General features: G+C 34.9%; 1 protein-coding gene across 7 annotated transcripts in view; it reads left to right on the forward strand.

The window, feature by feature from the left end:
* Positions 1-23,122, forward strand: part of SYT14 (synaptotagmin 14) — an 88,465-nt gene that overhangs the window by 53,311 nt on the left and 12,032 nt on the right. For all 7 annotated transcript variants that reach the window (XM_083829410.1, XM_083829413.1, XM_083829411.1 and 4 more), the window contains 3 exons: positions 4,812-5,080; positions 6,906-7,355; positions 21,615-21,804. In XM_083829410.1, the coding sequence (XP_083685536.1) occupies positions 4,812-5,080; positions 6,906-7,355; positions 21,615-21,804 (909 nt within the window). The remainder of the gene's footprint in view (positions 1-4,811; positions 5,081-6,905; positions 7,356-21,614; positions 21,805-23,122) is intronic.

Raw genomic sequence — 23,122 nt, forward strand, 5'->3', positions numbered from 1 at the left:
CAAGTATTTCATTTTATGTTTTATTTAAATTGTCTTAACATTTACATAGAACCCCTTGAAGGCTTGAAAACTTGAAATTTATGTTAGATTAAAAAAAACTTTTGAAATATGGTGTATGTGGAGACATAGGAGGAAAAGATACTGTTTGAGTATGAAGATATTCATGGTAATTACAAAATATAACTTGCAAAATTATTAATTTATATAGTGATTATTTGTTTTGAAGTAACTGGAAACCAGATTCCCAAATAGGTTTTCTGTTAATGCTGCCTCCCACAAAAGCATGAATATTTAAAAAGTAATATATATGAGAAACTAAAAGTTGCAAAAGTGTAGTTAATTATTGCTTATGAGACATGGGAATTACAACCATGGGGATAATTTCTTTATCTTGGGATGGACATTCATGGAATTAGGAAATACAGGCTAAAGAAAGCTTGGTTTCTGATGCTGTTTCTGACAACCTTTGGGAAAATTAATTAAGATAGCAAAGTCTAAACATTGTAAACGTGGAAAGGAACATTGCCAGCTTCATGGTAAAATGTTGTACAGCCTAGTGTGGTCCACAAGGGACCAGGGCAGAGAGAAGAAATGAAGAACGTTGGGAGCAGAAAGATCAAACAGTAACTGAAAACCTAAAAGAAAAACATTTCATATAGAAAGTTCATATATCTTTAAATTGGAATTCCACATGAAAAAATGACTTTGAAAAAGTCCATGTATTTTCTCATAGTTATAAATTGTGTGTTCTAGGAATACTCTAGTCTTAATCACAAATGTAATTGCTGAGTCAGATTTATTGACAGTCTCTTGAGGCTGATGGCAAGATATGCATCATGTCCCCTCGGCTTTCAATCAATCCCACGTAAAGAGATTTAGGAAAACAGATTAACCTTGGTTGTTTGACAAACAGTACTAAAAAGAAAGCATTTATTTACTTCTGACTTAAATGTGCTAATGACAGTTTATGTGCTCTAATTTCTGAGCGTACCAGCAAAATGCTAATCTGACTTTGTCAGGTATTTTGCTTGTAATGTCTGCTTTCTTCAGCTGTTGAGCTAGTATTATACTGTTAAAATTGAGTATTTTTCCAGCCCACTAAAGGAAGAAATTTTTAATTAAAGCTGTTAACACCTAAGATTGATTATGCAAATCTGTTTATCGAGAGCAATACACTATATTCTCAAGTTAGAGTTTACTCAATATTTGTTACTAAACAACTTTGTTTCATTCACGTTATGACAATATCCACTTATTTTGGGTGGAAAACTGGATGTTGGATCTTTATCTGTAAATTTATTTTTTCCTTTTTGTTCTTTCCTCCCTGTTCTTGAATTTCCTGTATAGGAGGAACCTCAGGCTATACAATGTTTGGTTTCTCTGTGATTAATCATGTCTTCAGGATTTGGCATATATGTTGGTTTGTTTTTCACACTGACTGGTCCAAAATGTTATGATAACTTAATATGCTGAAGTTTACTGGGGGAATTGGTAAAATTTATTTTATATGTTGTTTAAGAGCAGAAAAATTCATGGTAAACTTGCATAGAAAGGATGCTCCAATTAATTTTGGATTATCAGTGTAACCATTTGCTTAAGAATAACTCTTCAGCAAATCTTATTAGCCACATTCAGAGGTCTTTGAAAGGCATTCTTTGTGTCACAGTATACAAGTACGCACAAATGTAACTGCATATAAGTTTACACTTTAAAGGTACAAGGTGTATTTATAGATCCCATATGTAAATAGACATTTCGGAACATCCTTTTTTTTCAGATCCAAACATTTTTCTTTAATGTAACCAGGGGTAGGCCAGCATGCATTAACACTGTTTTCTTATTTTAAACTTTGATACATATGCAAAGTGTTGATTGATTGATTGATTATTTTAGTTACTACTTCTATGTAATTTTTAAGGAAAATACCTAGTATGAGACATTATTCAGTGTTCTTGTATTCACTTCTGTATGTAATACTGTTTATTTTTGATATCATCAATAATTATGTAATCATGTAGTTCAAATTACATCACAGTATTTTCAGAGAACTGTAACATGAAATCATCATTTTAGCAAGTCATTTACTGTGGGGAAGGGGAAATTAATTTAAGATGAGATTTGTTCACTTAAAAAGGTCATTTAAAAATGTCTTTTTATTTAGAGAAACCCTTTCTTCAAAAACAGTATATGCCTGTTGATAAAGATGTCCTTAGACTTTTAAACCTGATATGGGTTATTTGTTTTAAGCATTTACACATTATTTCTGTTTGGTAACTAAACTTTCAAAAATAAGTGGGTAAAACCTGCCCCAGTGTTCTGCTTTTCTGAGATTTTTAAATCACAGCTGGTTAATAAGAATTTTCTTTTCTTCACTTCTTCCCCACCTACATTAAAAGTACGTTTTCTGTCATGCAGCCTGTGCAGTTTTCCCATAGGGAAATATAATGGAGTTCATCAAAGTGGAAAAAAAGTGAGTCATAGAGCCTTTTATTTACTAATGTAAGACAATAATGGTGTTGTTAGTTACCCAGACACATTTTTGTTTCTTTAGATTGTGAAAAAGCTGGGGGTTAAAAAGGCTTTGCAGACTACAAGTAAAAAAGAATGACATTTAGTCATAGTTGCATGATATTTACTGTATCTTTAAGGATGTTACTGCCTTTGAGCAACTATGAACAGAAATTTTGTTGCTCTAAGTTAAATGCATAGTTAATTATTTAAGTAGTGAAAAGGTAGTCCTGTTTTGATCGTATAGAAAGTCAAAGGATATTTATTATTTTATTATGATTAAAATCTCAGTTTAGAATCTAAAATGGTGCCTATCTAGTTTCACAGGCATGAGTTATCTGATGTCCAAAAAAAAGTGCTTTCCCACATCTCTCAGTTTTCTGCAGTTCAGATCTTTCCCATTGTTCCTGCATGGTGATTTCAAGGTTCTGACTGTCCTACCTGAGAACTCGGTTTCACGTGTAAGGCTCTATGTACATCTGCAGGACCAATGGCTGCAGGTGGAGTGTAGGATTTCCTGCCTGCTCTTTTTTTCCTTTCCAGCTGTGTGGGACGGGCATTTCGGGAGTTAGTGGCGCTAGGCTAGCTAATAGCAAAGGAACTTTACTTGGGATCACTCTGAATGTAGGCTGCCTCTGGTGGGTTTATCAGAGGAGAGAGGATTCCTGACTCCAGGATCATTTGCTAGGAGCATTTTGCATTGTTGTAATCACTCTTTTGTTTTAGCTAAAACTCAGAGAAGTTCCATTAGGAGCCCCGTGGTATAGAGAAGAGCCCTGCATTCCCCAAAAGAGATGAACTTTGAGGCCTGTAAATATTGGTGCTGTAGATATGCTCCATAATGAGCTGTGCTGTTCTGTCCCTCCATTGCCCAACTTTGGCAATCGCAATGGACTGTGGCTGTCGTCTAGCCAATGTGTCTGGGTTTGCTTCCCAGGAATGGTGAGACTTCTTGTTGCCCGAGAGTGCCGCATTACTGTTTTCAACTTTGTTCCATAAAGGGTAACTCTTAGGCATAGTTTGTTTGTTCAAGTGATACATTGAAAAACTGGTTATGGCCTCTGAAGTAATTAAAAGGTTTATATACTTGGTGAGAATTTAGGACATAGGCAGGTCAATCCCTTACGCAAAAAATTGATGGTGAAACTAAAATATACCACCTCTGTCATGTAGGAAGGAAAATAATTTTCTTTCTTAGCAGGATCTGAAATCAAAACTTGTGTCATACTAATGCTCATATTTTGTTAACTTCCTTTTTTTTTGATAGATTTTTCCTTTGTGTGAAAGTGGTATGTCTGAAATTTTTGTGTTTAAGTTATTCTTATATGTGAGGGGCATTGAAACCTTCATTAAAACCTCTATAGCTGACAGAAATGATATGTGAAACAGGTTTTACATGTCCTTAGAACTACTTTCATTTCAGCTACAGCATACCTTACTGTCTTTTCCCAACTCTGTAACACTGCATGGTGTAAAACATGAGACCAAAACTGAAATGTAATTGTTTGGAATTAACTTTCTGTATTCATAGCCATGCATCCTGGGTTTATTTTCTGAGGACATGTATAACCACAGTTCCATCTATCATCTATCTAGTTTCATCTGTCTGTATGAAACAAAGATGTTAAGCATCAAGCATTCACCCCCAGGCACCCGATTGCTTGTGGTACTTTTTCTGCTATTTTTGGTGGCTGGACCCAGTGTCTATGTTCTTAGACACTGGGTGTGTAACCTGTAGCCATTCTAAATAAGTAGAAAGGAATCTGTCTGAGATACTGCTTCTTTTGTTAAATTCACAGGTGAGCAGAGTTCACTTGTGTGAAAAGGCTTGTGTCAGCATTTATTACTACTTATTTGTCCTCAGAGTTTAATTTACTATCTCCCTGACTGAGCAACTACATGTGAGGTAATCAGAAGTTTGATATCATGGCTTTAGGGAGTGTATTTTGTTTCCTTAATTGGTCTACATTCCACCTGTGCAGAATGTGACTCAAGATACCCAAAGGTTTTTGCAAGGTAAGCATTACCAGAATTCAAACCTAGACTTATTGTCATGTCATATTTGTGCTATATTTATTTATATATAGTTTACACAGTTCATTTTGACTATATATTTAATCCTTTGCCTTTCTCCACATCTTTCATCTGAGAGATCATTTGTTTCCATTTTGAATGAATATTTTTTGGTAGTATTTGTTAAGAACAATTTTAAATATGCTGTCCAGAATTGGACTTACTGTTTTCTACAGAACTTTAAACAGTAAATAATCAGAAAGTAAGTAAAGAATTTTCATTATTCTCAGCTAACTGCATTCAGAGGATGAGAAGGACACCTCCACTAGATGAACTGCAGCCACCTCCATACCAGGATGATAGTGGTTCTCCTCATCTTTCATGTACGCCTTCTGAAGTTGGAGACAGTAAATGTGAATTTTCCCAGTGTAGCAACAGTCCAAGATGTTCATATAAGTGTCCGAGTGAGGGAAGCACAGGACACGAAATAGAAAGTTTTCATAACAAAGGATATGAAGAGGATGTACCAAGTGATAGCACAGCTGTCCTTAGTCCAGAGGTAAAGGAACATAGTTGAATATTCTGAAGTATCGTGCAATGCAACCTTTTAAGAGCTTTTTTCTAAAGACCAGTGTACAGAAATATGAACACACATATTACAGCTCATCATTAAAAAAAAAAATTGAGAAAATATTACAATGGGATTTCAGATTGTTCTTTATTGTTAAGTTTTAATTTTCAGACAACTTCCCAATAAGAGTGAATTATTTTTTGTTTTTCTTCCACATATTTTTCCTATGAATCTGTTAACACTTTACAAGTTGAACATCTCATAATATATCTTTAATGGTGGGGGAAAAAAATTATAAAGTTTTTTTTATTATTGTTAATAGTATAATAGAGATTTGGTCCACTTAATTTTCCCTTTTTCCATTACAAACTATAATGATATCTATTTAGTATTACTACAAAGAATTCATCTTTTATTGACATTTCCTTGATATCTTTAACAACCAATTACTGCACTGGTATGTAATGGGTAAGCCTGTTCTACTGACACAATGTGCAGAAGAGTCTTTTTTTGGTACAGTTTGTCTTTTGTCTTTAACTGAAGTTTCGAAGTACATATTAGGGAGCAGTCCTGATGTGCCAACAGCTGTTTCTGTCTTAGTAAACCCCGTGGTAAGTTGGTGCATTCTGAGGTGTTGGTGCAACATCTGGAAGGCCCACCTGCTGTATGAATGCAAGGTCCTCCAGTACCTAGCATGTGTCTGGCCCTCAGCTAGGCCCACAGTCAGCACCAATTTCATTGCTGAAAAAGGCGTAGTGTGTACATATGATCCTCAAACCATAACAAAGTACAGGAGATCTAACCCTGGTTCTTCCCATTACATGTCACACCAGGCAATAGTGTAAGTGTATACAATAAGAATGGAGAATATTGTCAGCGTATTTTTATAACCTCTCAACTTGTAGAATGAAGTTGTCAGAGGAAGGAATTCCCATAGCTATGTAGCATCCAGTTTAAAATAAGAACATAACGTTTTTAGATTGGAAAGGCTATATTGTAGTATCTACTTATATAAGCAAGCATATCTTTGATAGTATGAAAACACACAGGGAATATGTTTATTTTACCTATTTGGTATAACTTATGTAAATATTATGTTGACCCCTTTTAAATATTGTTTCAGTATCATTATCAAACTAGCTGTTTTAAAAACATAGTGGGTGAATATTTTATTCAAAAATTGAAGTGACAATAAGCAGTTTTAAAATTAAGTTTACAGTGTAGTTTTAGGAATGATGCTGTTTATGGAAAGTTCAGAAAGGACTCACTTTACACAGTTCTGGTAAAATTGCATTAATAAAGCCATGATAATTTTTGGCACATCTATAGAATCTTTGTTCACTGCAGCAAGAGCTGCATGTGCAAATAGGTATTGTAATTCCTGTATTCTTTGCTGGCATCTCACTGTGCTCTCAATCACCAGCCAGGTCTTAAAGCACTACAAAATGTTAACTTAAAATGTGTGTATACTCACACCAAAGTAAGGTAATTATATCTTGTAACATATGTGTACGCATTTTAACATGTGGGGCAGAGAAGAAGAGATCATAAATACAGCCTAATTTAATCCAAGCTCTGTCTGATTGGCTCCTGGCTTTTGGCAGTATTGGCCAGGTAAAATCTTTTGATTTTTTTTCTTGGCTGCTAGTCAGCCATCTCTTCAGGCTTTCAGTGTTTAATTACTTTGTTTATGAAATGAACAAAAAGATCATAGTCGCTTCATGTTACTTAGAGAAAGCTATACAGTTCCATGCTAGGCTTAATAATATAATACAATAAATAAATAAATAAAAGCTTTTTTCTTCTTCTTCAGGATATGTCAGCCCGAGGATCATCTTCACAGCTTCCTAAACCTTTTGATCCTGAGCCAGTAGCTAAATATGGCACACTGGATGTGACTTTTGACTATGACTCACAGGAACAGAAGCTTTTGGTGACAGTGACAGCTGTCACAGATATTCCTACATACAGCAGGACAGGTGGAAGCTCATGGCAAGTACACCTAGTTCTTCTCCCTATAAAGAAACAGAGAGCAAAAACCAGCATCCAGCGGGGACCATGCCCTGTCTTCACAGAGACATTCAAATTTAATCACGTTGAGTCTGAGATGATTGGGAATTATGCAGTTCGCTTTAGACTGTACAGCGTACGTCGCATGAAAAAAGAGAGGATTGTGGGAGAAAAGATTTTTTACTTAACAAAATTGAATCTTCAAGGGAAGATGTCAGTGCCAGTGATATTGGAACCTTCTTACAGTCTGTCTGTGAGTATTAAATGAAGCAGAATAACAATGCAGTGATATACATTGTCCTGAATTTTGTAAGAATGGTGTGTATATTTATAGTCATCGCATTCATTGGATTTTTTTGACAGTCATAGCACTGTATTAACACAAAGATGTTTTCCTTAAAGCTTCTGTAAATACATTCAATTTCCACCTGCAAGAGCTGCCTGTATTTTTCCTTTTAATTACTTAGAATTTCCGATTTATAAATAGGTATATAGTGGTGAATATATGCATGTATGTATACATGCATGCTACATATGTATGTATTTAATTGTATAATCTTTACCCTGCCACCCACAGCACTTCAATTAAAAAATAAGAAAGAAAAAAAAAAGCTATACTAGCCAGTGCCCTCCATCTGTTGCAATTAAATCTTGGTTGCAATAGTTATTTTCTTTTCAGGAAGGAAAGATAGGAAAGAGGAATTCTGAGAGTGCAAAGACATTTTAATAACTTCAGTTTAGAATCTTGTAAATAATTGATTTCTGATTCAGTCTGAAGTGAAAAATAGTGTGAAAAGTAGTGCAAACTACTAGCGAAGGATTTTTTGATGGAAAAAAGCTTACCTGTCTGATGGACAATTTTTTTTCCCCCCAAAATAATTTATCTGTACTATTTTAAATAAAGCAAAGCAACTGTAATTAGAGATAAACTTAGTTATCACTATCAAAAAACACTGGAGTTAGCTGTATCTGTATTATCCAGCTGTCCAGTGGTGAGGGTGGCTACCAATAGTACAGCAGATTCCAGATGAACTTCCCTTTTTCCCATGGGATCTTTAGCTTGCATCTCCTGTCTTTCAGGAGGTTGGTTTTCAGATTCATATTAATGATTATAGCATCACTGTCTGGGCAGTGTATCTCCTTTTTGTTTTTGTAAGTATTTAAATATGCTTTTGTCCAAAAAGAGAATGTTTGTAATGTTCTAATCAGGGCTTCCTAGACAAGGAGGGTTGATTGCTTAAGATATGCCTATTTTTTAAATAATAGACTTCTTGGAGAAACAGAATGTGACTTAGCAAGGGAATCCCATACCCCCCCCCCTTTTTTTTAACAAAAAAAAAAAAAGGAGGAGGAGAAGGAAAAGAAAGTAAAAGATTTTTTTCAGGTAGAAGAAAAATGCAGTTAATTTGTTCTGCATTTTACAAAAAAAAAGTGTATGTATCAATTAAAATGGCATTTCTATCAAACATGAGTATTACAAAGGCATTCAAAATAAAATGCAATTGTATTTCATGATTAAAAATAAATTACATAAAATCAGTAAAAACTGAGACTAAAATGTGGATCTGATGGAGCATCAGCTGATGATGAAACAGCTTTTCTTTTTTTTTTTTTTTGATACCTTAAGATGTATGAATCAGTCTGTTCCAAGGATGAAGTTACCTACTTACCTACTGTGAACTTTAAAAATGCCAAGTCTGCTAGTTTAGCAGCTAGGGAAAAAAATGCCCCATGAAAAAAAGCACTGAATATTCTAAATGTACTGCTAAATTTGTGTGTATTCTCAATAGGGTCTGGTTAAAAAAAAAAAAAAAAAAAAAGGAAATAGAAAAAAAAATACCGAAGTTAGTGAAAGAGGCCAGTGTTTGTGATTGGTATATCCCATATGTGCATTGGGCCAGGCTTTTGATTGGTACATCCCATATGCACTTTGGTTGTTATTCTTTATTATTTTGGGGGGGTTTTGTGGCAGGGAAAGTAGAAGCAAATTCCAAAAGGAGTCAAAGATAATAAGATTGTTATTCATTTTCTGTAAAGTTGCCATGTCTGCATTCTTCTCTCGTCCTTATTTTTGGGAGGAAGGGAATGCAAATAAGTAATATTGGTAGGAAGTGAAATGGTCTAGAGATTGTTGCTGTAATGGTGCTTAGGCAGATTTCTGTTAGCCTTACCTATTGCTTGAAAGGAACCCTCATAGTCCTGATAGCTTGAATAAGCATCCATGGGTTGTGTTTGTTGTTTTATTTAACTATGCAAATAAGCAAATCAATTTTTAAACCTTTAGAAATTCATTCACATCTGAGTATCTATTTTTATATTATTTATAACCTATATCATGCTTTTTCAGTGAGCAGTTCTATTATAGGATTTAACATAGTTGTTTTACAAGAATGTTAAAATTTGTCATGTTTTTAGAGTATCTGACTGGAAGTGGGAGGACGTGCTGGACCATTGAGTTCAAGCCCTGGGTATTATAGACAGCCAAGTGGTCCTGTTTTTTTTTATTTTTTTATTTTTTTAATAAATAATAAATTGAATTTTCATCTGAAAACATCAGGTTGTTTCATTTCCAACCTGAATTTCTTTGTGGCCAATTTATAACCATTTGTTCTTAGCTTAATTAGTTCTCAGGTGTTCGCCTCTGGGTGCATTTATACACATTGGTTGTATTCCTTCTCAGCTGTTCTTTTGCTAGAATAGGCCAACAACAACCTTTATGCCCTTCTAATCATAAGCCATTTAGGAGTTTCTGAACAGGAGAAGGTAAGTGTTGTTTCAATTTGGAGAGATCCATCTGTTCAGGAATATTTGTAACTATAAAATCCATGATGAGGGTACATCATAAATTCTGAATTAAATATACTTTGCTCAGTTGTAGAACGTTTTGTTGCTGAGAAATGTTTGTATTTGACAGCTTTTTATGAAGATATTTGGACACATGACAATTGCCCTTTTTTTCCCCACTGATTCTCATTATATGGATTTTATATATTAAATATACTTTCTGTCACTGGAATTCTTAACTCATTGTAACATCTATGCTAATCTCTTCTGCAGAAATGTGTTTTATTTGCTCTGATAGCATATTAATGTATTTTATTAGCTAATCATCTGCCTTATAATCTTATAAGAACAGTTCATATGCTGTGAAGTTTAGTATTTTTTCAGTTATATACTAAAACTGTTCATAACAGAATCTGCGTAAAAGTGGACCAGCAAGTTCAGTGCCTTTGAAACATAGTGGTATGCTTCCATGAGCTGTTCCTGCAGCTTTCTCTGCTTATTTTTAAAGTGTGGACAAGTACCTGACATGGTGAATACACAATACTAGTATGTTCCTTAAATAGATTTCAAAGCTACAAGTGGCTTCAGATTCATATGTTCACAAACCATCTTCCTCAACGAAGATTTCAGCCTATTCCTCACCTTTCCATGCTTCAAATAATGCTTGCATAGTACCTGTTGTCCACAGTCTTACCACCATTTGTCTTTAGGTATGTTGTCATATATTACTTCCTCCTCAACAGACTCCTTTCTTCCTCAGAACATACCAAATTTTGCACGAGCAGTTAAATTGTCGAGGCATGTTTTCCTTTGGATTTATCCTACCCCATGTCTGCCCCTGTAGTTTCAACTCTTCCATCACATTCCCTAAGACCACTTTGTTATGAGTTGCTGTAATTCTCCTATGTAACCAGGGAATTCCTCTTCACACAATATTCTCAGGCCCCATATTTATCACATCTTGAGTAAAATGCCTCTAGCTGCCTTCCATGTATGCTTGACTGAGCAAGAAGCAACAGAACTAATATGACTGTTTATGTCACTGTTATCTGAGACTCCCTGTCCCTTTCGGTTTCAATAGAATTGGCCATTGCATCAAAAGTTAATAGCAGGGATGGACACTGTTGTTTTGTCTGTGTATAATTTGTTTAGGAGGACCTGATGCTCTTAAAGATATTCGAGTTCTAATACAATGTTTGACAATTTTTATTCTCTTCTTTTGGAGTTCAGAATCCATTGCAATGTTGTTTATTTTTCTTCAAGAAGTCCCCATGGCCCTGTCTTCAGTTGTTCTTCGTTCTTCATACACAAAGATGTTTTTCTGACAGTGAACAACAGCCTCCAGTACATGATAATAAAATCATATAAGCATTTTATTCAGAGAATTTGTTTGGAAATTATATATATATATATATGTGTATATATATACATATATATATATATATATAAAGAACAAAAACAAAGAAAAAAGCATAGTCACCTTCACCATCTTGCTTTTCTGGTGTAGAATATAAACAAACAATTATTTTATATTTTTTGATTGGTTTTCTAAGTAGAGTTTAGAAGATACAAACATACTTCTTCCTGCTAAGCAAATCTAGTAATCTTTCATCATTGCCAATAACAAGATGTTTGCTGTGGAAAATTAAATTAAATTTTCTTACTTTCTAAAGCATTCTCCACTTCTAACATAGTGAACTCCCAGATGTGACCCTTACAGCAAAGCATGGATGGCATATGCAATCATATGTGCATAAAGGATTATTTTGTATATCCTTACTAGAGAAATATTTTAATTACATTTCTTGAGTGATGTAAGACATTTCTGTGTGCAATGTAAGACATTTCTGTGTGCAATGTATAGAAATGTGCTCTCAGTTTTGAGGACAATGGTTAGTTATCTCGTATGTACTTATTTGTGTCAATCACCTAATATGCACTTGTTTATGTGTTGTGCTTATAGTATTCATTTCATGTTACCCTTTGTGTGGCATATCTTTAGTATGCCTTCTCATGGTTGTTATCAGTTCATAAACTCAGGAAAAAGGTTTTCAGAATAGCATTTATTTTTTGGAAATTCTTGGCCCCCCTAGAGTTGAGCTGTCAGGTTTTGTGCAAATCGTAGCATTTTAGGCCTCCTGATGACGTTACTGCTATATGCTTATAGTATGATCTATTCAGGATTTTATTTGGAAGACTAAATACTGAAGTTTGCATGTATACATGTATTTTATGAAACAGTAGCTACAATTACGATACTTTAAATCAGCTAAGAAAAAGATGGTTTAGACTTGTCTAGGCAAAAGGATTCAAATAGAAAATTTTGTTCATAGGATTTTATTTAACTCGAATTCTACCAAAATGACTTGGTTCCTATGTGATGGTGCATAAATGCTTTCACTTAGCTTGTAAAAATTCTGTCTATCAAAGTAAGGGGCAATTATCTTTAAATACCAAACACATTCTTATCAGGGGAATAGCTGGCTGAATTCATTTGAGTTAGTGGAGTAAAACATGGAAGATCAGAATTAGTCCTTTAACAACAAAAAAGATGGCTCTAGCACTTTCTTTGAAGGAAATTAGGAGATTGGGAAGTGGGGATCGTGTTGCTGTGGCTACAGGAGAACTTGATTTGGTAAACGAAGTGGCCTCCCTGCGTTTGCCTGGTTGTTCAGCATTTCAAGGCAGTATCCTATGGGAGGACCCTGCAGGCAGCAGCCATTTCCTTCTCAGTGCCATGGTTGCCTCAGCCGGTGTACCTGGTGCTCCCCAGCACTGCTCCTGTCAGCTGAGAACATAAGCATTAGCCCATGGCTTCCTCTCCTCAGGTCTTCTGGGTATAGGGGAAAACCCAAAGACTGGCAGCCGTGCTCTGAGAAACAATTGTCTGCAGTGCACCAACAGATGCAAGTTTCAAGAACTCAAATGGAATCTGACCGGATTACAAGGACCTGCCACTAAATGAGTTCAGTGGTCACGGTTAAAAATTGATTAGCTTTTAAACTCCGTGCTGTTTGCTTTTCCTGATTTTTCTGTAAATACACCTAATGGTGTATTGTGGCAAATTGTGACATATAAATTAGTCTATTCAACCAAGAAGCACTTGATTAGGCATTGAGATTGTGAGACCATTTGAGTCCCATACAGAATAACTTTCGTTTGTTACCATGACCCTGAAAATAAGAAGGATACTTGGAGAATTCTTTGAATTTCATTTGTATGTCAAAATCCTAAATTGGTCGTGTGGCCAGAGGAAAAAAAATAAAAAATAAAAAAATAAGATTGCTCCTTGTGTTTCTATCTTAATATATGTGCCCTGAATAAAATAGCAATTAAAAACTTGTATACTTTGGCTTTTAATTATCAAGTTCCTTGAAAAAAACTTTACTCAGTTTGATCCCCACAATCTTTGATATTTCTGTATATCAGCAAATAACTACATTTCAGACACGGCATTGCTATTTTTGAGTGTTATGAAGGTGATTTTGAGTTTCTAAAATGTCCCAGGCAAACGACAGCAGGCCATGAACAACTTCTATATTAAATCAAAGTAAACCACTTACGCAAAATTCGTATCTTCTCAGAAGGCCAGTCTGCCATTGACAAACATTGTCTGATATGGTATGTCTAGTTTTGATCACTTTTTTTATCTATATAAAGGTAGAATACATCTAGAATAAATCAATACATAAAGCTAGAAAAAAATGTGAATATGACCAAGTATCTGTGAGATTCTCAGTGGCATAAATATGATTTACCAACCCAGGGAACAGTTTCAAAGGGCGGTAAGCAAAATAGTCAGGCTGCAAAAACGTATTGTAAATTTCACAGAAGTAGCTTTTGAGAAGGAGTTTATAAGTCAACATTAACAAGGTTGTCACTGGCATGAAATTCTCACTTCTGAAGACTTCAAGCTGCTGTTTAAGTCCTCCTTGAGCAGTTCTTCCAGCTTTGAATCCAGAACTTCCTTTCCCTTAGATACTAACTTTCCTAACTATTTTGTTTTCTCATGATTTGAATTCTTTCTTGTTTGTCTGTATGCCTATACACTCTACTCACTTTTGTTACTGTCTTTCAAGGGAAAAAAAAAAAAGGAAAAAGAAACAGTTACCATTTGCAGCTTTGAGCACCCTTCAGCAAGAGCATCTACACTGTTTTCCTCCAATTTGTTTCCACTGGGGGAAACCCTCATCAGATATATTGCACAAACAGGTGAAATTACCTAGTCTGCAAATGTATAATTTAAACGTTTGTGGGACTTTTAATGTTACTTTTGAGTTTACTTACTGATTGATTCTTCTTCTCCTGGGCTTTGCAGTATAACGTAAGCGTCCTACATTAGCGTCCTTCATTTCAGACTTGAGTATTTCTAGATAATCACTTTTTTGGTGTATTGAAGCTGCCTGTATTCAGCATCAGATAAACATTTATCTTCATAGGGTGTCTTTTGCAAGGGATCCTTTTTGTCCCAGCGTGTTAGCCTCTTGTCAGGATGGCCCTCGTTGTCTGCCCTTGAGCTGCATCTTTCACTTTACAGTCTCTGTCTTTTGTGCTCAGTTAGCTGTCAGCTGGCCCCCAGAGAACCCAGCTTGTTTCCACTTCTTGCCCTTCTTTGTAGTCTGTATGAGAGCTCTAAGAACTAAAGCAGATCCATTCCAACTGCAAACACCTAGTGATCATCACATCGTGGGATTAAACATGACCTGAATAAATCAAAAGAGGTACCACTAGCAGGCTTAATTAGAGCCAGGTGAACTATTAAAAGGAAATAATTTAATTGACAAATGCATCATAAACATGCCTTTTATGTTATGGATTTGCTTATTGTGAAAAATAATTGCATGACTTTTTGTTCAATCAAATACCGGTCCATAGATTGACTTTTCATAAATTATGCGTACTGTTTGATCACTGAATCTTTTTCTCCCTTCCCAATTTGAAAGAGTGTGATCAAGAGAGAAAAGGGAAAAATCAAACTACTTGCCATTGCTTTCCCCACTGAGCATATTCTATGGAATATCTTACAAGACTAAGGTGCTTGGAGGATTTTCAGAGAAACAGGTAGTAAGGAGGCAGATCTGAGAGCTGGGTAATGAGCCTGGGTGCTCTGAAAGTAGCTTTGGATCTGTAAATGTATCTCTGTCTGGATAGAGTACTGGTAATTACATAGTCTGGTCTTGGACTCTGTCCCACAATAACATCTCCGTGGTCACGTTTGGCAGGGAGTAGAGGAGATGTGGAAGTGAGTCTGGGCAGGAGCTGTTAGCATAGCTTTATCAGGAGTGCAGGTGAAATGTCTGCATTTTATGTAAGGTATTCTTACCTGAACTGCTAGTACAAACATCCAGCAGCTTTTAGTGCTTCAGTGTTTCTTTGTGTTGAGTGTCTTTTACCTAAGAAAACAGAGTTCAGTTTCTCTCCCTCACATATGGCTATATAAGCAGCGAGTAGACTTTTCTGCAATGTAAAGACAAAACACTTCTGTAAATGCAGTAAATTCCATTGTACATTCATTTCAAATTCCTTCCGCTGCTGCTAGGGTTTGCTGTGCAAATTTCAGGCGTATTCGGTCTGTGTAGCAACTACGTTCACTTTCACAGTATGGCAAGGAAACCAAAAGTGTAATTTAAAATGCAAACAAGTGGAATTTATAGAAAACCTAAAATGCTTCCTTATCTGTAGATAATTAATGTTCTGTTCTGCAGAGTTGATCGTTTAGAGGACTTTCAGATAAAAAACACTAATTCTTATGAAATAAAAAAGCACCAGAAATGTCACTGTGAACTTGTTAAAAATATTACAGGAAAGTGGAATTCTGTTTTGCCATTATAAAGAAGATATAAATTTTATTTTGTCATCCTAATTTTACCATTATTATTCATAGTATCCTAAAGTTTGAAAACAAACCACATTTCAAAATTATATTTGTCTTAGTAGAAAATATACAAAGGTGAAATTAGTATGTTATCATCATGCATCTATACTCTGTAACATTGTAGTTTATGTGGTAAATTAAAGCTGTGCATGGAATTTGTAAGGTTTCAGTCTCTCGTCTGTAGTGATTGAAAGGACTATATTTTTCATATGATCTACGTTTGTGAGTGCTTCATTTATGACAAAACAACTTGTTTTGTAAAATTATGCATCCTTAAGTGTTTTCTCAAGAGTTACAAAAACAAGGCAGAGCAGAAGCTTTTGACAAGAAATGTGAATTTTATCACTTCAGATAATCTGCCTTTTAATTACATTAATAAGTTTTAATAATTTAAAAAAATCACATTTAATGTGAAGAATACCATTAATGTTGAATGAATTTATTTGCTGATTTTTTTTAAGTTGGAATTTGTGAATAGGATATGCTGCTAACATTTAAAGAATACCATTCTACCCCCAAAAAGGTGTGTTTTTTTTCCTGGGAATATTGTCAGAATATTTTTTGTCACATTTATGATATAGATTGAAAGATATTAATACTATAAAGTGTAAGTACATGAGTAAAAAATGCACATTCTACCTAAGTGGAATCCGCTTCAAGTTTTAATAGTAAATCATAAATAGATAAATAAATTACATAAAACAAAACAACAACAGCAAAACACCTATGTGTCTTAAATAACAATGCTTTCCTAAGACTTAATCTTAGGTGAGGTGAATAAAACCATGTATCAATGTTTCTAAGTTCAGGTTATTAGTTTAAAGCAAAGGACTAATAACCTATGTGTTTTCTTAGTTTGACTAATAGGACTGGCAGCTACAACAGAAATTGGAATTTCTTCCCTAATATATTGTGAAGATAGGTAACTTTGATTTCAAAAGTATTGGTTTTCTTTAAATAAATAAATATTTTTACTGTAACCTACAGAGATTGACAAGCATTTAAAATTGTAGTTTTTAAAATTGACAAAGCTTCAAAATGACAGTGGAATATAGGACAGAAAGAAACAACAACAAAAAAAAGAAACCTTATTCATTTAATTGCTTTTTTTGCAGTGACTTTTTTTTCTAAATCTTATTATTGATATTACTATCAATAATCTTATTATTTCAAATATATATGAGATTGTTATAACTGTCGTGCAACTTCTAAGTTCTACCCATAAAAGCAAAAACTTGATACTTCCTGCAAGTTTGGTATACTGAAAGGGTACCAGTCATTTCATCTAAGGAACTGTTTTGTTACATCTTTCATATTTTTAAGGATTTTGTGTTTTTAAATACATCAGTCCTCACAGTTCTTCCATGAGCTAGGGGAAATAGAATCACTGCCACGCAAGTGATGAGGAACCGAGGCTGACATTGCCACAGAGGCAACGAAGCATCCAGTAGAGTATGTGAGTGGGTTTTGGATACCAGAATCCAAAATTATAAAGCTCACTTCTTTGGCATACCTGATTGTTTTACATACCTCTGTTTTCAGAGCTAAGCTCTTCAGGTGGTTTCTGTTCTTTTTCCCAGGAATGAGCCCAGTACATTTTGAAAAGTATTTTAGCTTTGAAACATGTTTTTATAAAGTATCTAGTGCTTAAGATGCTAATGGAGCACGTGGAGCCTCTGGGTTTGGCTTTCTCTTCTTCTGTCTGGCTCTCCAAGCAGAGGTAGTGGATGGGCTACAGGCTGAGAGCTGGTCTGCAGCCTGTGTGGTGCTTGGGCATTCTTGTCACCTCCTCAGAGAGCTTTTACCCCAAAATGGAACAGTAACTTTGGGGTTCAGCACTGGGCTGATGTTGGAGGCCTGGATTCAGTTCTTCCTTTTGCTTAACAGGATTCAAATTTCTTTCCCTAACCTCTCAGTTGTATTGCCATAGAAGTAGAAGAAAGTAACGTGCAACAAAGTTCTTTAAGAGATTAGTGGTATAACATTAACATTTAAAATTTGAGAGAGACATTTTGACAAGTAACATGCTGTGAATCAGATTTTTGTTGCTGAAGGATTGTCAGCAAGGTTTCATCTTTCCTGTGTATATTTTGAAAAGCCAAGAGAATCAGATGTTCTTGTTTTGCAAGCCTACAGAGGCATGATTTTAACCTATGCAATGAGGGGAATTCACTTTTCACTGTTGTCTGAGTATGGCCACATTGTTCCTCATGATTAACTTCATTTGGCTGAAGAGCAAAATTTAGCAGTATACAAAAGTAATAGTAAATGGAATTATAGTGAAGAAAGACAAATCCATTTACATATATTGTCGTTGCAAATACAAGGTTCTGTATGTTGTCAGTGAGTAGCAAAAAGATTATTAGAAAATATACCTTAGGGGTTCAGGTCTGACATCATACATTGTATGTGTTCTCTTCTATTGGCACCAAGGGAAAATGTGTCTTCTTTTTGATTGCTGACTTTTGTACAGCACGTGAAATACAAATACTGTTTAATGGAAATGTTTTTATTATGTATTTATTAAAGAGTGATGTTTCTTCTCTAGGTATGAAAAAAAAAGTCATCAGGGACAGTATTTTGGAGTAATTAAGTTTTTGTAGAATATGCGTATTACTTCTATAATACAGTGAAAAACAGTGATTCTTGTACGAATTGGTCAAATAAAATCAGCCTAGCTTTGTGATAAAGTACTGTCCTGTGGTGTATATGCAGAAAGTTTAAGTCCTTTGGGCAAAGCTCCGTGATATAAAATTGAAAAGCTGAAAATTTTTAATTCACTATAGTAAGACAAACCTTTGAACTAATTTTTTGGAAGAGACTTTATCTAAAGTTGTGGGTTTTTTTGTTTGTTTGGTTGGTTTTTTTGATTTGTTTGTTTCTAATGTTTGCTCTTAATAAAATATTTTTGCTATGGCTGAATTGAGAGAAATAGGTTAGAGTTTTAGATTTATGTCCTGGAGAGAACCTCAAAATACCATCCAGTTCAGCTTCTTGTACTGTGGCAAGACCATCTTACCTTGACAGTTCATCTAGGTTCTTCAAAATCTGCAGTTAAATTACATTCCTTCCTAGCCTATTCTGGTACGTCACTGACCTTAAAAGGCTTTTTGCTGTTATGAAATCTTAGTCGTTATATTAAACTTAGTCAGTATATTAAACTATATGCAGTGTTTATAGAGGAAGAAAGTGAAGAGTTATAAAAATAAACTTATGTAGACAGATTATTTCAAATAAATGGAAACCTTGGGTCTAAATATTACATTTCCCACAGTGAAACTACATTATCAAAGCGACCTATACATACGTTTACAGAAGGATTGAATGCAGATCTATATGGAGATGAAAAGCACTCTGGTAGCACTGTAATGACACGAGATGAAAGCTTTGTTGTAGCTAAGTTTCTATTCGTGTTGTGCTAATTAGCAACTTCAGTGTTAATGTTTCACAATTTGGCATGTGATCATGAAGCTTATATTCTTAGCAGGTAAAAATGCAATTTCTTTCCTTGCTCTTTTTTTGATGAGTTAGCATTCTTCTCGAATTTTGACCATGTAACCAGGAAAAACAAACAGTTAGATTGAACTTGGAGAAGTGCCTGTTGTATTTTAAATCCTGGGGCGGCTTATGGACTTGTCACGAAGTCAGGTTATTTACCAACACCTGTGAGTATCTCAGAATGCCTTGCTTAAAATGCTGAAGAGATTCTACAGTCTGAACAACAAACTCTGTACTGGAGAAAATACTTTTGAGAAGACATCTAATGATACTCAGTATCCCTGATTTTAACTTTGTCATGCAATTAAAAATCTACAGTTGTTGATCTAAGTCCTGATGGTCTCTACTGAATCTACCTTCCCCAGTTCCTGTTTCTTCTTCTTTCATTTCCATGTAGGATCTTTGTTTTCTTTCAGAAGAAAACTGACAAAATATAGCCGCACCTTCTTTCTCTTGTAGACTTTTTTTTGTGGACTTACAGCATGACCACAATCAAATTAGAGACCAATGCTTTGAACAGTATCAGGCTGGCTGTGTTTAAATTCCTGGCTCAACAAAATAATATGACTAAGCACCATAGGGATAACATGTTAAATTTTTGAAAGGCTAGAAAACTTAAGTAAGATCTGCAGTTGTGACAGGCTGAGGTTTTCAAATGTATGTGCGGTACATAGTCTGACTGCTGAATCAAGTCATTTTTCTTTTAAACTTTCCACTTTGTACTTTCCTGTTGAAGTTCAGAATCAAAAGATTCCTGTTTTGAGAGTGCCAAGAACAAGGGAATCAATGCATACTTGTAATTCATTTTCAGTAATTCATTTACAATTTGTAACCCACTTGAAATTTGTTCTTGGAATTGAGTAAAGAACTTCTGGAGAAAGAACCGAAGATTTAAAATCAGAGTTCGCAGTTTGGGGGATGAAGTCAGAGAATTTTCTTGATGTCCTTCTTTAGTTTTAAGAACACATTTGTTAGCACCAGTGAATGTTTCCTAATGAGGAAATTGATTGCTACTGGAAGGTTCTGTCAAACTTCTTGGAAACGTTTTGTTGAGAAGTAGTTCAAATGTCAGTATGAAGGATCTTGTAGGCTGATCGCTTCTTTTTGTAGGTACCATTTCTTCTATAATTTGAGATTCTGTAATGCATTTGGGCTTTATATGTCAAATTAAGTTACTTGCTTTTAAAGCTAACTTTTATCTTGATGAGGATTTGTGCAATTTAGGTTTTAGTACTGATCTCATGCTCATGTCAGCTGTTGCTGGAAATGATAGAGACATTTGGAATCAGGAATAATCAGCTTCACAAAATCATCATGACTCCTTGAAAGAGTGCTGTCAGATTCCCAAATGAGTCAAGCCATATTTGAAAAATCTGTGGATCCAATTTACGTATTTTTTAGAGAGTCATAAAGGGACGTGCTAATGATTCAAAGTTCTTGGCTGCCAAGCAAATTGCCATGCCATTGGCTAGATATTGTCCAGTTTCTTGTTTTAATAGGTACAACTCTACATGCCTATGCATGAAAGCAGGAAATTAAAGTAGAAATGGCTGTGATATGATTAACATGGCAGTGTAGCAAAAGTGTATTTTTTTTACTTTTTTTTTAATGCCAGGAATGAGGGGATTAAAAGGATAAAAGTGAGTATTAGAAGCTCCAATCAAAGGCAAGAGAATGTGTGAGAGATCTGAATTTTTTGGAAGCTTGCATGGTGGAAATTAATGCATCACTTGCTAACTTTTATGATGGCATTCTTCCTGTCCCACCCAAGATAAAGGTTCTATAAGAATTCTGTAACCATGAATCAATTAAATTTCTTGTAAGCTAATTTATTCTAGAGAGAGTGCATTTTTCTATTTGCATGTGTTCTGTTATTTTACTAGTCACAAATTCTCAGTCTAGAGAATAACCTTTACAAAAGATGAATAAGAATCTCCTGCATTTTATTATCTTCAAAGTTCTGCTAGTGCTTTCCATTCTTGGAAAGTAAAGGATCCAAGGTTTAATGTTCTCCAGGATGCTAACAAATTATGTTACAAGTCTTATCTTACCAATTGAAGTAAATAGGGACCGTGAAGACTGCTTTTCATCTTCTTTAATTATTTTTCCTGAATGATGAAGCAACGGAAACACAAAATTAAGACTTATTTTAATTCTGGGCTACTTTAGTCTTTGTTACCTCTAGCATGTGTGAACCAAGTATATATTTAGGAATTACATTTCTTATTGGGTGACTGAATGGAATTTGTTATTGTCATTAAGTTGCTTTTCTAGTTTTCAGTGTGTTATTTAAAAATTAACTTCCCAATAACATACTTGAATAGAATGCATAGAACTTTTTCTTTTCTTTTATAGGGTTGTGACTCTCAAATGAGCATGACAGAAGTGTCCTGCAGTGAAAGTACCTCCTCTTGTCAGTCTCTGGTGCATGGCTCAGCTCCAGAAATCCTCATTGGCCTCCTTTATAATGCTACAACTGGAAGATTATCAGCAGAAGTGATAAAAGGCAGCCACTTCAAAAACTTGGCAGCAAACAGACCACCCAGTGAGTGAAAATCTTTTTTCATTCTAATGCTTCTGTACTGGTGGGGATCTTGGTAGTAAGGACTTCAATCCTATCATTTAGTCTTACCCAATCAAAATGAAATAGAGCAATCATCAACTAATCTGTTTCATGTTTTATATTTCTAGTCAGTTGGGAAATAGCAAAAATCTGAAATTCAAAATATTAATTGAAAGTTGACAAGACTGCTTTAATTTTTCATGATGACTGAGTAATAAATTACCTTTATCATAATGATTAATTGCTAAATTACTAATGCGTCACATCATGGGCCAAGAATAAAAAGTTAGTGTTTAAAGAGAAAGTACATGCCAGCAAATATTAATCTAAACACTGTGAACAGTTACCGCTGTTCCTAGAGGGTTTGTTACTGCAGTCTTTAATTGCTTATGTGCCTGTGTATACGTGGTAGCAATATATTTAATTTAGGAATGTCAGTGAAGACAGCATAGAAACAAATGGAGACCTTTGGCATATATACTGTGCAGAAGGAAGATTTATAATCATCGAGGACTTGAACTGTGTGTTCAAGCATTTGTTCAGAAATACGTTTGTCTGAAATAAACTTTTAAATTTCAGCCAGATGGAATGTCACACACAGAATATTTTTACTGTCTCTAATTCTTTGATAAAGATTGAGAAATTTTAGTAATGAACTTTTTTTTCCTTGTTCTTTAAATGATGAGTCTGATTTATATCTGTTGTAGCCAGACACACCTACCTGTTCCTCTTGGTTTAGTCTTGGAGGCTCAGGTTTTAGTCTATCTTTCTGTTTCTAATCCCCAGATTTGTATGATACTACTAGATTACCCAGTAGGCTTCCGATGTTTTGTAAGTGATTTCACATCTCACATTGCCTTCAGATTTTAGGAAGTAAGCCAAACAACTTGAGACTGATGTTCTCTTTCTTTCTTGACCCATGTTTTATTCCATTCATTAATTACGTTTGGCTCAGCTACACTCTGCTCTGCTTTCTGTATACTTTTTGCACTGATGGAGCCAGAATTCATTAATATGGCCGGAGAAGGAAGGCCAAAGAAGAATTTCAAATACTTTTATATAATTAGGTAGCTGCCCTGGAGTCACCTATTTGGAGACAAAGCATAGAAATAGATGAGGAAAGCCAAGAAGAGCCAAGGACACTGGAATCTCTAGGGAAAGTCAAGTTTTTCTGAACATTTAGAATATGTGAATTAGTTGGGTACAGGAAGTCCATACTTGGTTTGATGACAGGTATGTTTATTCCCCTGTAAGTTAATTCCCAAACTGTGCTCTTGTGCTAACAGTTGCGTACAACACC

The sequence above is a fragment of the Anser anser genome, assembly GCF_964211835.1.
Source record: "Anser anser genome assembly, chromosome: 3".
Taxonomy (NCBI): domain Eukaryota; kingdom Metazoa; phylum Chordata; class Aves; order Anseriformes; family Anatidae; genus Anser; species Anser anser.